At 32.9% G+C, this 14,904-nt stretch overlaps 2 protein-coding genes across 2 annotated transcripts; one reads left to right on the plus strand and one right to left on the minus strand.

Annotated features, from left to right (window-relative positions):
* The first annotated feature begins 3,289 nt into the window (after window positions 1-3,289).
* Window positions 3,290-4,996, plus strand: LOC145626869 (uncharacterized). The gene has a single exon (XM_081679341.1). The coding sequence runs from the start codon at window positions 3,538-3,540 to the stop codon at window positions 4,672-4,674; it is 1,137 nt and encodes a 378-aa protein (XP_081535467.1). The 5' UTR covers window positions 3,290-3,537; the 3' UTR covers window positions 4,675-4,996.
* Window positions 4,997-7,163: 2,167 nt separating this feature from the next.
* Window positions 7,164-9,639, minus strand: LOC145626879 (L-ascorbate oxidase homolog). Its single transcript, XM_081679348.1, has 7 exons — window positions 9,496-9,639; window positions 9,191-9,300; window positions 8,784-9,058; window positions 8,217-8,667; window positions 7,724-8,101; window positions 7,559-7,637; window positions 7,164-7,451 (listed from the first exon to the last, which is right to left on the minus strand). Exons 1-7 carry the CDS (start codon window positions 9,637-9,639, stop codon window positions 7,257-7,259), a joined length of 1,632 nt encoding a protein of 543 aa, XP_081535474.1. The 3' UTR covers window positions 7,164-7,256.
* Window positions 9,640-14,904: the final 5,265 nt, after the last annotated feature.

Here is a 14,904-nt window from a genome sequence, read left to right on the forward strand (position 1 = left end):
CCTTGTGCTTTAACCAGAACAATAAAAATTCCCTTTTTTTTTTTTTCCCCTTATCAAAGTTTGAACGTACAGTAATTTTTATTCTACTGTACTTCTACTACATTATACTTGATCAAAAAGGACGTTAGTTTATTATGTTGGTACACTTTTCTTTTCTTTCATTCAATGATATTCTGAATTCTAAGGTTTCTATGAAATTGATGTTTAACTGCTGACATCACTTACTAGTGGACTAATTTGGGTATTACAACAGTGAATAATTCAGGTTAAAGATTTTGAAAACTGATGGCCTGGGTATAATTAAAAGCAAACATCTGTTTCACATTAAACTTTATCCTAATTAAACTTTGTCCTAATTAAATAGGTTAAAGTGTTATTATACAGTCTACTTTATAGCTAGCTCTAACCTCATATGGATATTTTAATAGGTTTTGATAATACAGCTATTGTTTGTTAGTAAATTAAGTCTTTATGGATAAGTTTAGACCAAGTTGATTGTTTGCAATGTGATCCATGTTAGTTGCCAATATGGTTTACAATATTTGTCCTGCTAAAGTAGGATATTTACGTGTTTTTATTTATTTATTTATTATTATTATTAGGAGAAAAAATACGGGTTGAACACCTCTCTTTTTTATCTTTTATAATTGATCGAAAGAAAATCGATTGATATGAAATTTTTAAAAAAAAAATCCTTGTTGTAATAATATACGGAGTGCCATTAAATCTAATACCCTGTTACGTTTATTTGAACCTGTTACGTTTTATGAATTCACGAGATTTATTTTTTCTAAAAATGTGAAAATAAGGTGAGCAAATCAAGTTTCTAATACCCTCTCTACAAACACGACCAATAAACAATAGATTTTCCCTTCAAGGTTAAGGACTTGACTAAGCACCGCAAACCAGGTGATATTTTTGAATACCTAAATTAATCAAAGTTTGCACCCTCCTTTCTTTGAAACAATGGTGTCATAACATAGTTTAATCTATCTGGATCTTTCTATATCATATCCTTAGTCTAATGTCATTGATCACGTCCTCTCTTATAATATGGATGGTGTTAAATGTACCACATACATAATCATACCGTTGTTGGTTGTTGCTATTCAAAAGAGATTTCACTAACTTTGCTTATGTCACTAAGTCTTCTCATCGTTATATTAGAACCGTTGCCTTTTGCCCCTTTTTAATTCTTGAATTAGATTTTGAAAAGTATGAGGAGCTCTATTTTGGAATTTACGTAAAACTATTGTTTAGACAATATTTTCGTGTGTTTTTTTAATAATTAATGTTTGTAGGTCATAGAAAAAAGAATTAATTATATCCATAATTTTATTCGTTTAAGTGGATGTCATTTTCATATAAGTATGCCCTATAATAATAATAATAATAATAATACAGTTTTAATGGTCTATTAATTTAATTAGGCCAGTGTTGGAGGCTCATGCAACACTTGTTCATGAAATATGACTCTTCCATATGTTTAGTTGGCTCTAGGGAAACCTAGCTAGCTAGCTTAGCTAGAGCCAAGCATGTAGCTGATTTTCATGATTGTTATAAAACTTTAGGCTCAACAACCACATAAATTTAACTTCAAATGGATCATTTCATCATGAATTACATACTAGCGTACCAGTTTTTGTGGGCACATCACACGTGTCTACAAGGTCATAAATAGACCTACAAATACTGAATCATTTACTTGTACTACAATAGAGTATACCTTGATTGATTAATTTTGGATAATAATATACTCGTTAATTTCCGAGATTAACATATAAGATCTTGAATATATATCCTTAAAATTAATCTGCTCGATCTTTAAGAGTGTTTTATCATTGGTCGGAAAATATATTATAGTGTTATGAAGTAATTATATGATTTGATGATGTTAATACATGATGCATTATGGTAATGCAAGCAAAGGGCTCCATTTGTGGCATAAGTCTCGGCAAGGCTAGCACTGTATAATCACTTTACACGTAGCTGCACATGATAAGCTCTTTTATAATTATCTCTCTTCCTCCCTTTCTCTCTCCCCCACCTTGAAACTGTAATCATTACCTTTGAATGGCATCTGCAAGAATGGAAACTCCAATGACTCTAACAAAGATTATTCTTTTGCTAAAATTGATTGCATCATGTTTAATTTATTAAATATTGTCATTATTATTTCTTCATAATCCTACTCTTACTCCTACTCGCCACTTCCAAAACCTTTTTTTTCTTCTGTTTATTGGACGTTCAATTAGTGCTAGTGCTTTGCAAAGGGTTATAAGTTCTGTATTTCATAAACTGATTATTAAAAAAATCATAAAGTAATTATTAGGAAAATCTCATTTACTTTTGATTGGCACATTTGAAGATTTTCCTCTTCAATCCTTATTCCTAATTTGAGCTACTTTCATCTCTTACAATCATCTATTTTAAACATATGGTGTTACTACTATATCTAGCTCCAGAAATTAAGTATTTAGTCGAAAGAAAGTCCTTCTAATTGACAAAAAGCACACACATGTTTTATGTGTACGATATATATGACATCTTAGAAAATAATGATAAAAAATTAGTACGTACATATGATCATTTGGTTTAAATTTGTCTTGTAAATCTGTATATCGCTGAAATTATGGGTTTAGATTATAGTGCATGCTTCGTAGTATTTTTAGTTAGTTTTACACGTTTGTATGAGGTGCAAAGGCTAGCTAGTAGAACATTATTTACAATGTAGATGTGGATTTTATCCTATGCATACTTTTTTTTATAGGGCATAATTGTGCTAGTGTTAGTGAAAGGTTGCAATTACTGTAGTAAATAATAGCTCTTATACCAATTAGTGTAACCAAGGGAGGGGTAAAAAAGAAAAGTAACCTTGAGAAAGAAACTAGTAACAGAAGTTGCAACACTTGCTAGGGCATTAGGACTGGCCAATTGAGGTAAAAACTGCTTGAAATGTGAAACAAATGGTAGTTAACTAGTACAGTTCTTGGTTAATGTTTCTACTGTATGTAGTCATCCAAAATCATGAGAGTAATCATGATATGTTTTTATCAAAATATTGTTTTACAACATTAAAAATGCAAGTAAAGGCAGCTAGATGACAGATTAAGGAAAAAGGACAAATAAAATTCCATACACTACCCTCCAAAAACCTAACCATATTTCAAAATTAAATCCAAATCAACTTTAGGTTTATTTTAATTGCAACAACCAAAAAGCAAGTTTCATCATGTATATATTTATCTGTCCAACTAAAGCTTCCCCCACTAGCCCTTTTATCTTCCTTGCCATCTTTTCTTTTCCAACTCACAAACCAATCTCAAAACCAGTCAAATTGAACTTGCAAATACCCAAACTTTCCCATCTCTTTCTTCTCCTTAACAAGTAATAACACATAGAAACAAAAACTCATCTTTGCTTTTGCTTTTCCACTTTGCTAACTTGATCTCAAAAAAGACTCAAATTCCTTGTTATTATACCATCTTTTACACTAAATTTAAGGAAAAAAAATTCATCAAAAGGGAGTTAAAAGAGATGATCCAAGAACTATTGGGAGGTAGTAGTGCTCCTACAAGTTTTTTAGGTGAGAGAAAGATTTCCATACCTTTCTCTTCTCCTCCTTCAACTACATGCCCTTCTACCACTCCAATTCTTACTACTACTTCCATTTCAACAACTGCATCATCCGCAACTTTGGCTAATTCGCAAAGTGGTGGTGGTAATAATAACAATAACAACAACAACAACAACAGCTCAGAGGCTAACGCTAGCCAGCAAAATCTGAGGTGTCCGAGATGCGACTCCACCAACACCAAGTTCTGTTACTACAACAACTACAACCTCACCCAACCCCGACACTTCTGCAAGACGTGTCGGAGGTACTGGACAAAGGGTGGAACTCTCCGGAACGTTCCCATTGGAGGTGGTTGTCGTAAGAACAAGAGCACAACGGTGAGCGGGTCATCTACCCCTTCTGGGCTAGTGAAGTCATCCTCAAATGCCATGGCTAAGGCCAAGGCAACTTTATCAACCGAGTTGCTAGTCAATGGAAACCCGGGTTTTCTAGGAAGTGGGTTGTTGGATCATCTTCACCATCATCCGGATCTTCAGTCAGGTTGCTCAAACCCTATCCTTTGGCCTTCACTTCAACCAAACTCTCATATCTTATCCTTGCTTCGAGGTTCAAACCAATTCCATAACCCTAACCCTAACCCTAACCCGATATCAAGTGGGTTTAGTCATGTTAAAACTGAGGGTGGTAATACTACTACCACCAACATTGGGTTGGATTCATATGGTAATGGATCTCAATCTGGAATAGGGTCTTTCCAAAGGAACAACCAACACCAAGCAAATGGGTTCTCATCTGGGGTTGTTCCAGATTTCATGCAAAATAATGGGAGCAATAGCAATATTTTAGAGCTGTATCAAAGGTTAAAATCATCATCAAATTACAACAATTATTGTGGTAATGAAAATCAAGGGACGGTTATTTTAGGCAATATGGTGGGATCAGCATCGCCTTCTTCTCCTATGCATTCGACTATTTTGGATTCGGCACCGGTTGGAGGAGGAGACCATAATTATGGAGGTTATAGCTTCATGAGTTCTCCTGCAATGTCTGGTTGGTCTGATTATCCAATAGCACCTGTTAATGGTGCATATCCTTGAAACTGTATACATATATATATGGGCTAGTTTAATCTTTGCCTTTTACTTTGTTCTTCTTGTTGTTTTTTTGGGGGGTGTTTCTGTAATTTCATTTTTTTACTACTTTTTCTATGAGCTGCCTTATGCTTATTGTTTCTCTTCATTGTAGTTAGTTTGGGGTTTGAGGTATATGGTGAATTAATATGGCTAATCACTCCTTTTGATCTTTGTAATGTTGTTCTTGTTTTATACTTCTATGTAAGCTTTAATTAACTTGTACTTTTGATCTTTGGCTCAGAAGTTGAATGTCCTGCCCTTGAAAAACTATGCATGGTTTAGTGAATGTGCTGAAATTGTTTATAAATGCATCAAACTTACTACTTTGTATTATGTTCATAGAATCATAGGTTGAATTGCATGAGCTTTTCAAAGTTTCTTGAATTTTTTTTATAAGCTTGACGACTTTCTTCAGGATATTGGTCGAGTTATTAATCTTTTCTTTTGTTTCGTTTTTTGATGAATTTGATGGTGGTGTTATTTGCTTGTCATGGTTGTTAAAGTTGATGAGTTAAGCTTGAAGTTGGGCAGCAGTTTGCCTAAGTTAGTAAAAATCATGCATAATCCAATTTTATAGCACTAGTAAACGGTTTTCTAATACTTGTATAGGGAATGGGTAAGTAAATAATCCAACAGCTAGAGTCTAACACAGTGAAGTTTGTCATATTATATACTACACTTACTAGGGTTCTGCAGCTAGGAACTATGAGAATCTACACTGATTTCTCCTTAGATTCTCCATATCTTGAGGCTCTATAATTTATGCAATTTTGTCTCCCATTTACATACTTAAATGTGTCATTTTGTGAAGGTCAACTAATATACGTAGTTTGTAATTTGATCTCTCAAGTTTAAACATTTTTTTTTTTATTTTAATAAACAAGTCTTCCAAATATTCTGCATGCCAGATTATTATCCATCAACTTTTGTTTAATTTGAATGGGAATTAGTGCTTAATTGGCATGGCATAAAATTTTCAACTAATCAAGATTTATGTTGGATTTGAATGATACAAGTTCTACGTCCCAACCATTTGGCTAGGTGTTTGATTCTCTCCAATCCATGATCCTTGATTTAAATGCTTGATTTGGGTACTTCTGGTTTTATTATGCTAGGTTTCCAGCCATTTTTACCCGGATAAGATTAACATACATGGTGCCTTCCATTCATTCAAGGTTTTTGTTGTTGTTGTTGTTGGTGTGTGTGTGTGGGGTGGTTGGGAGGTTGATAGATAGACATTGAGTTTAGGTCACTTCCTCGAAGATGAAGGAGCAAAAACTGTTTACAGCAGTCATGGCCTTGATCTTAGTTTTCTGCCTTTGGACTAGGGTTTTGACATGGAATGTTCAGTTTTCCTTTCCTTTCCATCTCTTGTTTGGAGTACGTTATTTTTGACAGTGGATAATCAGCTATAATGTCTTGGTTTCTTGAATCCCATAAACTCTATCTTTAGGTCCTTGATTGATTGAGACTAGAATCGAGTCTGTTTGGATCTTTTAGCTATGGTGTTGAATAGTTTAGCCTTATTATATTGAACATTAATTAAGCAAACTATTTGATTTCACCATCCTCCTAACCAATTCATAACCATCAAATTCTAGAAAAACTACTTGCCACCTTGAGTCCATGACCAATTGACCATGGCCTCAGATCATAGTTTATTTGTAAGCTTTTATATCTTTAGCATGCACAAATAATATCTAGTATTGTTTAAAGTTACTACTTACTATTAAGGGGTGATCTGAATATGGGAATATTTATAGTGTAATGGACATCTTATTAGAGAGGTAATCTTGAAAGTTGAGACAGAATGCACGAAAACATGTCCTTTCAAATAGTAAGTTTGAAGAAGCTATTGTTAAAAGTGCTGATGTGAATTGCATGCTCGTATTATAAGTTTACAGTAATAGCCAATTAGCTAATAGCTAATTTAGCTATGTTCCCTCTAATGGACTTTAGCTATTGGCTTAAAGAGTTTAAGTAATGGTTTAGGCCCATTAAAGCTCTAACCTCTTTTATTCATTTTAGTTTATCGGATAATTGCAACACTTTCTTTAACGAAAAATATCCATATACGAAATATGTCTTTCTTAACTCTTTTTTAATTCATTGTCTATCACATTTACTTTCCTATAAAAATAACAATATTAATATTCCACTACCATATCACATCTACTCCTACGACTATGCAAATGCTAACATTGATATAACTTTAGGACGAAAATAGTATAAGATTAAGGTTCGGACTCATTGTGTGGAGTCTATAGAACAAGAGAACACACAGTTTGAGATTATCATGTGAACTATATTTAGATTTTAGGATAAATTTGCACATAAGTACTAGAATGTCATAGTAAAGATTTAGACATTATTGCTATCTTGCATATAATGGGAAATGTTTTTTTCCCCAAAGGAGATACATTGGTGATGAGTACAATTTTTGCTTCATATTGTAAGCTTAGCTTGTTTTCCTAATTTAAAGTCAGTCACACCCTCGTGACTGTTTTTTCTTTAGGGAAAATAAATAAATACAGAAACTAAGTCTATTATTTAGCAACCTTTCCACACTTTAGAACATTTGAAGGAATTATATTTTCTGTCCTTACGCTATATTCATTATTCCACACCCTGAAATAAGCTTGCTGCCCTAAGTACTGTCTGTGCCATATTGCTGATCTTAAATTCCACATTCCCTTGTTGTCTAGAGCTGCTAATACTGCTGTCCATGAGTTTTGATACACCTGCATCATTTCGACAATATATATGTAACGTTTTTAAGTTTACTACGACCTATATTATTGATAGTAGAGTAATTATATTTGAGCAAGCTTTAGTTTTGTTTAATTACCTGGATAGTGCTTCTCCAGACAGCATCGACCAAATTATATTTTTTCCTCATGTTTGGATTCCATTCATCTGCACCAAATCTGAAATATTCACCGTATATTAGGATCAAGATGTCTAGTTAAGCAGCTGTAAAAAATTAATATTAGAGAGAATAATATAAGCTTACGCGACAACAAAGAAGTTATGGCCATCAAGATGCCAAGACTGAGTGGTATCTTCGTTGTTTTGGAAGATGATTTCTACATAATCATGGAGAGCCAAGTCATAGACGGTGGTGCCAAGGACCATAGGGCCGGGTGTGGGTTTGTCCCTACTCGTTTTAAGGTTGAAAACTCCGGGAATGTTGTAATGGTCAGCCAGTTTTAGTGGTGTGCTTGGATTCACATAAGAGACATTGTTAATTCCATAATATCTCTTTTTCAATCCATTTACATTGATCTTTCCCGCCGAATTTCCCAAAATGATTGTCTTAGTGATTTCAATTCCTCCATAACGGTAGGCTCCTTGAGGGTTCGGTCTTGCAGCATTAGCAGTAAGATTCCATCTAGATAACACAGAAAAATAAGCCTAATTATCAAAGATTGTGTTTCATTATGACTGATTACAGAGCATATTTATAATTACTAGTTTATGATTTTAAAGATTAGATGGTAGGTTACCTGAAAGTTCTGGCTTGCTTCATGGACCAGTGAACTTGATAAGTCGGACCGACAGGTAAGGGACCGGAAGCACTGACTTTTGAATTCTTATAACGCAGGATTGCAGTAGCTGTGCGAGTCTTCTTCATGAATCGAGTTGAGGTGACAATGTAGTAGTCCTTGATAGCGCCATTAAGGGTCACCAAAACCGACATGGATTGGCCTGGATGAACGTCAAGAGACTCGTAAATTTCTTGGAGAACATGAGAACCCTCAACCTCAACCAGCTTCATTGTATGCCCCTGTATCCTGATGTTGATTGAAGCCATGATCCCCACATTCGACACTCGTAACAGGTATGTTTTCCTTGCTTTACCGGTGAAGATTGTACCGCTAGGCACCCCGTTGATAAGTAGGCCATCGGGCGTTGGCATACCAATTCCATTGTCCAACTTATATTTCAGCATGTTTGCTACTCCATTTGTGAACTAATTTTCATGATTAATCATAGAAAGCAATACTATATTAGAGTTTAAGTATTTCAAGTCTTGTTTTTCCTCATTAGAAATTGATCGAATTAAAGTTTACAAACCTGAGGTCCAGTATGGAACCAGTCTCCAACAAGGAGGGTGAATTCCTTAGCTGGAACAGGGTAAGGTAGGGCAATAACAGGCCTTCTATGAATATTGAACGCACCATAACCTCCGTCAGCTCGATGCATATCCGTGGAAGGGAAGTACATATAAGTACCAATTTGATCCTTGGCTTGCATCCTGTATGTCCAACTCGAGTGTGGTGGAATTGGACAGTTGGTTCCAAGTACCCCGTCTTCCCACGAGTTCTTTCTTTGCCAAACCCCATTCCTACATGTTTAAAAGACTTAGCTAACAAGAGTTATGTACATCAGTTTAGATGAAAATTTGGTGATTTCATGTCAGTTTTAGGCATTTTTAGATATCATTGTTGAAAACATAAGCTTTAGAGAAGTCACTAACCATGTTATTAGGAATGGCTCTGCCAAATTATTATGGATTGTGATATAGAGATTGTCATTAGTGTCGCAGTCTAATGTTGGACCAGGAAATTTTCCATTTATAAGAATAACCTGCAATTGAAAACAGATATAATGTCAGTAAAAGTTAACTAGGATGGTTTTGCACGGAGGTGAGCTAAGTTGATCGCCTCGATTTTTTTAATAAATTCGAAAGGTACACTCCAAAAGTAATTAATGACATTGAAGCTTTAACTAGGAATAATGAATATTAAGTAAATTTGGTGGTGTGAAAATGCTATAACTTACCCGTTCACGAACTCCAAGAGGAGATCTAATTCCATAGGTTACATTCCAATCAAAATATTTATCTGGACTATCTGCATGAATTGTGAAAATATTTGACAAAGCTAGAACTCCGAGGAGAATAGAAAATAATTCTATTCGTCCCATGTTATGAAGATTGTATACTTAATAAAAGTACCTGCCAAGAAAAATAGAAAGTAATTAACAATAAAATTAGTTAAAATCATCAGGTAACTAAAGCCACATACTAATCTACCAACTTTTTTTTTTTTATTTAGTGAACTAAGAAAAACTCAAATTATACTTGATAGGTTTATTTACACTTACTTAGACCACATTTAAGCTTTCCATTTTCAAAATAAAAAATCACTGATCTTTTAATTAATGACAGCCAAACAACAACCAAAGCAGCACTACAAATTCGATTATTAACACGTACTAAATAAGAAAAATAATTCCACGTACTTAAATAAACATATGAAAATTATTGGCAAACAATGTAGAAAACAGTATACATTACCTAATTATAAGTATAGAGGAGTTTAACTCAATCCCCAAATTTGTACGAGAAAGATATATATATTGAAGAAGTTTATAAATGGATTACAACAGTGTAGTCCGAGACCTCCCTTATATAATTTGGTTCAGCTAACTACGCTGGATTTAATTAGCAATGAGCGGTGTCAGAGATCTATTGCGGCGCACTTCATGCTAGATGCTAAATTGCCACTTTCTTGCTTGAAGTGTTCCTCACTATATTTCATTATTATATTTTCTTCTCATTAAATTCCTTTTGGTATCTGCTATTTGAAAATTTAACTCCCTCCATTCCTTAGTACTTGTGTTTTGTTATCATTTAGCTTTTTTTTTTTTTTTATAGTCTGAGTAACAATGTAAAAAGTTTATTACTCAGTATGTACTAAAAAAGTACACACTCCAACATATTTAACGAAATCTTCTTTGACGATAATTATTTTTTATACGGAATATATAATTATTAATAAATGATTACGGTTTCTCTTTTCCATCAAATGAATAGTAGTTTAAATTGAGCAAACATAAAGGAAACGAAGCGTGTTTTAGTTTGTATCGAGTATATTCCATCAAAATTGATATTTTCGATTGCATAAGGTTTTAGTTTAAGTTTACTTAATTTACCGTACATAATGTTGTGATGCGAGGAATTAAATGAGATGCGTCGATGGTGGAAGAAGATGAGAAAAGCGAGAGAAGCGGAGCTGAAAACAAGAAGTAAGTCATTTAATTTTAATTACAAAGTCAACTATAATTTGTCATTTAATTTCTGTTGTTATCCTGACACTTTGGAAGGACATATAATAAGCAAGTCGATTAAATGCTCCTAATCGTTAAATTACTAATGCATTATTTGCATCTTTCAAAAAAATTAGCAACTCATACAGTACACGAAATGAAATTTAAGTTTGATTTTGATGATAGATTTGCTATCTCATTATCCCAATTAGGTAATCACATGGTACGGTATTAATGTGATCTTACTTAACACATGCGTTTACAGAGTAAATTGTAGGATTATGGATTAACTATTTCTTAAGTATTCTCCTACCTTGCTCTTGTACTCTTCCATTTTTAAATATCTAATGGAGTAATAGGGTTTTTTTTTTTTTTTTTTTTTTTTTTTTTTGACAATAGTAACTAACAAACTAAAAACAACAAACACACATAAATCAAAAGGACCAAAACAAAATCCTACGCTCACAAGCTCGTCTGGCTAGCCAATGGGCTGGTGTAATCCCACTAATGGAGTAATAGTTATTGTAGCAACATGAATCCAATAGAAAACAGAGATGAATTTTCACTTTTTGGGTAAGAGAGATTCAAAGATATAATAGTTTAGATATGATTATTGAACAAAAAGTTTATATAGTAAGGTAAGAGTGGATAATTGTGAACATAAGTTGTGCTGTACTTAAAATGGAATGAAGTAAAATTGAGCTAGACTTTGTTGAACATATTAAAACGGAAATATATGTCTCTAAAAAAAAAGGAAATGTATGTAAATCTATCACATAAGAACATATTGATTATAAACAAGGGGGGAAATTCTCTGCCTCTAAACTCTAATAGCTTGAATCTTTAATAACTCAAATAACGTCTATTGGTAATAAATTATGCTTAAATAGTATTGTACCATTCTATATCGAAATACTTCTTTATTGATAGTGTTGGTACCAATAAACTTCTTTGTTGGTATTAAGATGGTACAATACCATCTAAGCACAACTTAATACCAACAAGTTTTTATTTTTTATTTATTTATTTATTATTATTATTATTATTTTTGACGGGAATCAACAGGCGTTATTAGTGTCATTAAAAACTCAAGCTGTTAGATATTGAGAAATCCACGTACCATAGGTGTGATACAAAGAAAGCATCCATTTATTATGATAGTGTTTGCTATCATTTCCCAATTACTTAACAAGCAAAGACAGTTGCAAAAATTCAATTGTAAATCATCCTCCTGCTTGCTATCTCACCCATGCAAAAATTAAATAAATGGTAAAGTTAATGGATCTGTATTTTTTTTCAAAAAAAGAAGGTGACTTTGAGCTTGTGTCTGGCTCAATTCAACTTTCAATTTTTAGTCTAATCAATATTATTCAAACAAGAATAAACAGTTATTCCTTACTTTGGGTGGCCTAGTTTGTGACTCTTGAGAGATGTATTTATAAATTCTTCGTGAATTGTTCAAAAATTTTAAAAAAAATAATAATAAAAAAAAAATACAGAAAGAAAAAAAAAAAACTTTCTGGTTTGTTTTTTACTTTCGTGTAGATTTGATGAGCTATTGAGCTGAGTACAGACAACACAGTACCAATCTCCCTTTAGGAAGGCCCAACAACTTGGTCTTTTTTATCGCATATTCTTAGGTGCACACTCATGCACCTAGATTTAGGTGTAACAATAGCACAATATGAACATTAGCTTTTGAGAAAGTGAACATTAGCTTTCTTCTCTATTTTTCTCCTTCGTTTTTTTTATTTTATTTTGTCTCTCCTCTGTTTTTTTTTAAAAAAAAATTCCCCCTTTTTTACACTTTTTTGATCGAATTTGTTTCTTACAACATGAAAGTAGTTATTAAGTATGAATTTTTGTGTGAATTTCAATTTGGTGCTTTAATTTCAATTGATTAAGGTCAACATGAATCTTTGAATTCACAAATTATACTCTTTTTTTTCTCCTTCCTTTTTTAATTCCTTTTTCCTCTATTTCTATTTTTCTTGTTTTTTCGATTTAACGATTGAATCTGTTCCTTACAATATGGAATTGGTTGTTTATCTGATTTTTTTGAATTCATATGAATTTTTTTTAGCTTCGATCAATTTCATCTGTGTATGAATTTCATCCGATTTTCTGCATTTTTTTTTTATCAATGAACATAATCATGCAAAATATGAACATATGCATAGGTTCCCTTAAATGTGAACATTAGCTTTTAAGAAAGTGAACATAGGCATAAAACATATGAACATATGCATTTCAAAGAAGTAAACATAACAATTCAAAATATGAACGTAAGCATTGGTTTCCTTAAAGTGAATATAACCATTTAAAAGGTGAACATATGTGTAAAAAATATGAATATATGCATTTAAGAAAGAGAGCATATGCATAAACAAACTTAATTTATGAACAACAAATATTTACTATGAATATTTACATTATGAATTTATAAAATATTATTATGAATATAAGGCATTTAATTATGAACATAAAAATGAAGAATTAAAAAAATTATATGATTATGAAACATAAGTATTAAAAATATGAACATATGCATTCAAAATATGAACATATGCATTGGTTCGTTTTTGAATGCGTATGAACATAATTAAGCATTTCAGAAGGTGAACATATTCATAAAAAATATGAACATATGGATTTAGAAAGTGAATATAAGCATTTTCAGAAAGTTTACAAAAGGATTCAAAATATGAACATAAGAATTCAAAATATGAACATATGCATTTCAGAATATGAACATCAGGTATCCATTTAATTTCACTAATTTATTTTGACAATTCTAATAAAAAATTTCGAATAATAGAGAGTATCGAATAAAATTCAAACAAAATTAAGTGATAATCATATAAATTCAAACAAAATTAAGTGAAATTTACATAAAATTGCCTTTTTTTTTTTAGGGAGGATCCTTTTGATTTTGTATCTCTTCTCTAATGTCCATTGATGTTTTTGCAATTTTTTAATGAGAGAAAATGAAATAGAGGAGAGTGAAGTGAAAAAGAGGAGAGAGAAAATCATATAGAAGAAAAAGAGTTTTGAGTTTGGAGGTGACGTTACATTTATTGGGTGAGGGTGGGTGTATTGGGTGTGGGTGGGTGTATTGCAGTTTCCATTTTTTAGTTTTAGGGCTTTTTTTTAATTGGGTTGTGTGAAATTGGGCTTTTGGGCTGCGTTGTTATATCTATCTAAGGTGCACAACGATGCACCTTAGACTAATTGCTTTTTTATGGATTAGAAAGCAACATATGTTGGGTCTCTTTTTTTTTTTTTTTAGAAATGTCATACATTGGGCTCATAATACATAATTGGACCAGCACTAATGTATGCTTTCTGCCATTTTTTTTAACCCTTTTGAACAATTTCCTGGTCTAAGCATAAATTTGCCTCAAAAGGCCAAAATTATGATCATCTTATCATGAATTAAAAGAGAGAATAACTTGCGGGTTTAAGTCGGGTTCGGTTCAAGTCAATAATTTGCGGGTTATAATCAGGTTGACCCGACCTGATTGTAACCTGCAAATTATTGACTTGAACATAACACGACTTGACTCCGAGAATGACTCGACTTGGAAATGACCCAACCTGATTTTTAACCGCAAATTATTGGCTTGAACCGAACCCGACTTGAACCCGAGAATGACCCGACTTGAAAATGACCCAACATAATTATAATCCGCAAATTATTAACTTGAACAGAAATCGACTCAAACCCGAGAATGACCTGACCTAATTCTAACCCGCAAATTATTGTCTTGACTCGAACCCGAGAATCACCCTAACCTGTTTTAACCAGTGACAACCCGAATTAAACCCGACCTATTGTTCACCCGACCCGAATGTAACCTGATCTATTATTAACCCGACCTAAACCCAATAAGAAGTATGACATAACGTGACCCGACTCAAGCATGACCCAACCCAAACTCGACCCACATAGGTTATAGAATTAATCCGAATTGACCCGACCCGAGTTGACCCGACCAACTCTTACCGACCCAAACCCGACCCGTTTACCCGAATTGACATCTCTAACCGAAACCTCCAAAATTTCTCAAAATCGTGGATATTAGCCTTCAATTTGGAATTTTTTGACTTTTTTTCACCCGAAAATAAAAATTGCCGAAA

The sequence above is a fragment of the Chenopodium album genome, chromosome 1, assembly GCF_948465745.1.
Source record: "Chenopodium album chromosome 1, dcCheAlbu1.1, whole genome shotgun sequence".
Taxonomy (NCBI): domain Eukaryota; kingdom Viridiplantae; phylum Streptophyta; class Magnoliopsida; order Caryophyllales; family Amaranthaceae; genus Chenopodium; species Chenopodium album.

Excerpts from the sequence above, each read along its gene's own strand:
- LOC145626879 (XM_081679348.1), bottom strand. The coding sequence starts at position 9,639 with ATGGGACGAATAGAATTATTTTCTATTCTCCTCGGAGTTCTAGCTTTG. Across the intron at positions 9,059-9,190 it reads GAGCCATTCCTAATAACATG|GAATGGGGTTTGGCAAAGAA; the intron begins GTTAGTGACTTC and ends TTAAACATGTAG. Across the intron at positions 7,452-7,558 it reads TCTGGAGAAGCACTATCCAG|GTGTATCAAAACTCATGGAC; the intron begins GTAATTAAACAA and ends GAAATGATGCAG.
- LOC145626869 (XM_081679341.1), top strand. The coding sequence starts at position 3,538 with ATGATCCAAGAACTATTGGGAGGTAGTAGTGCTCCTACAAGTTTTTTA.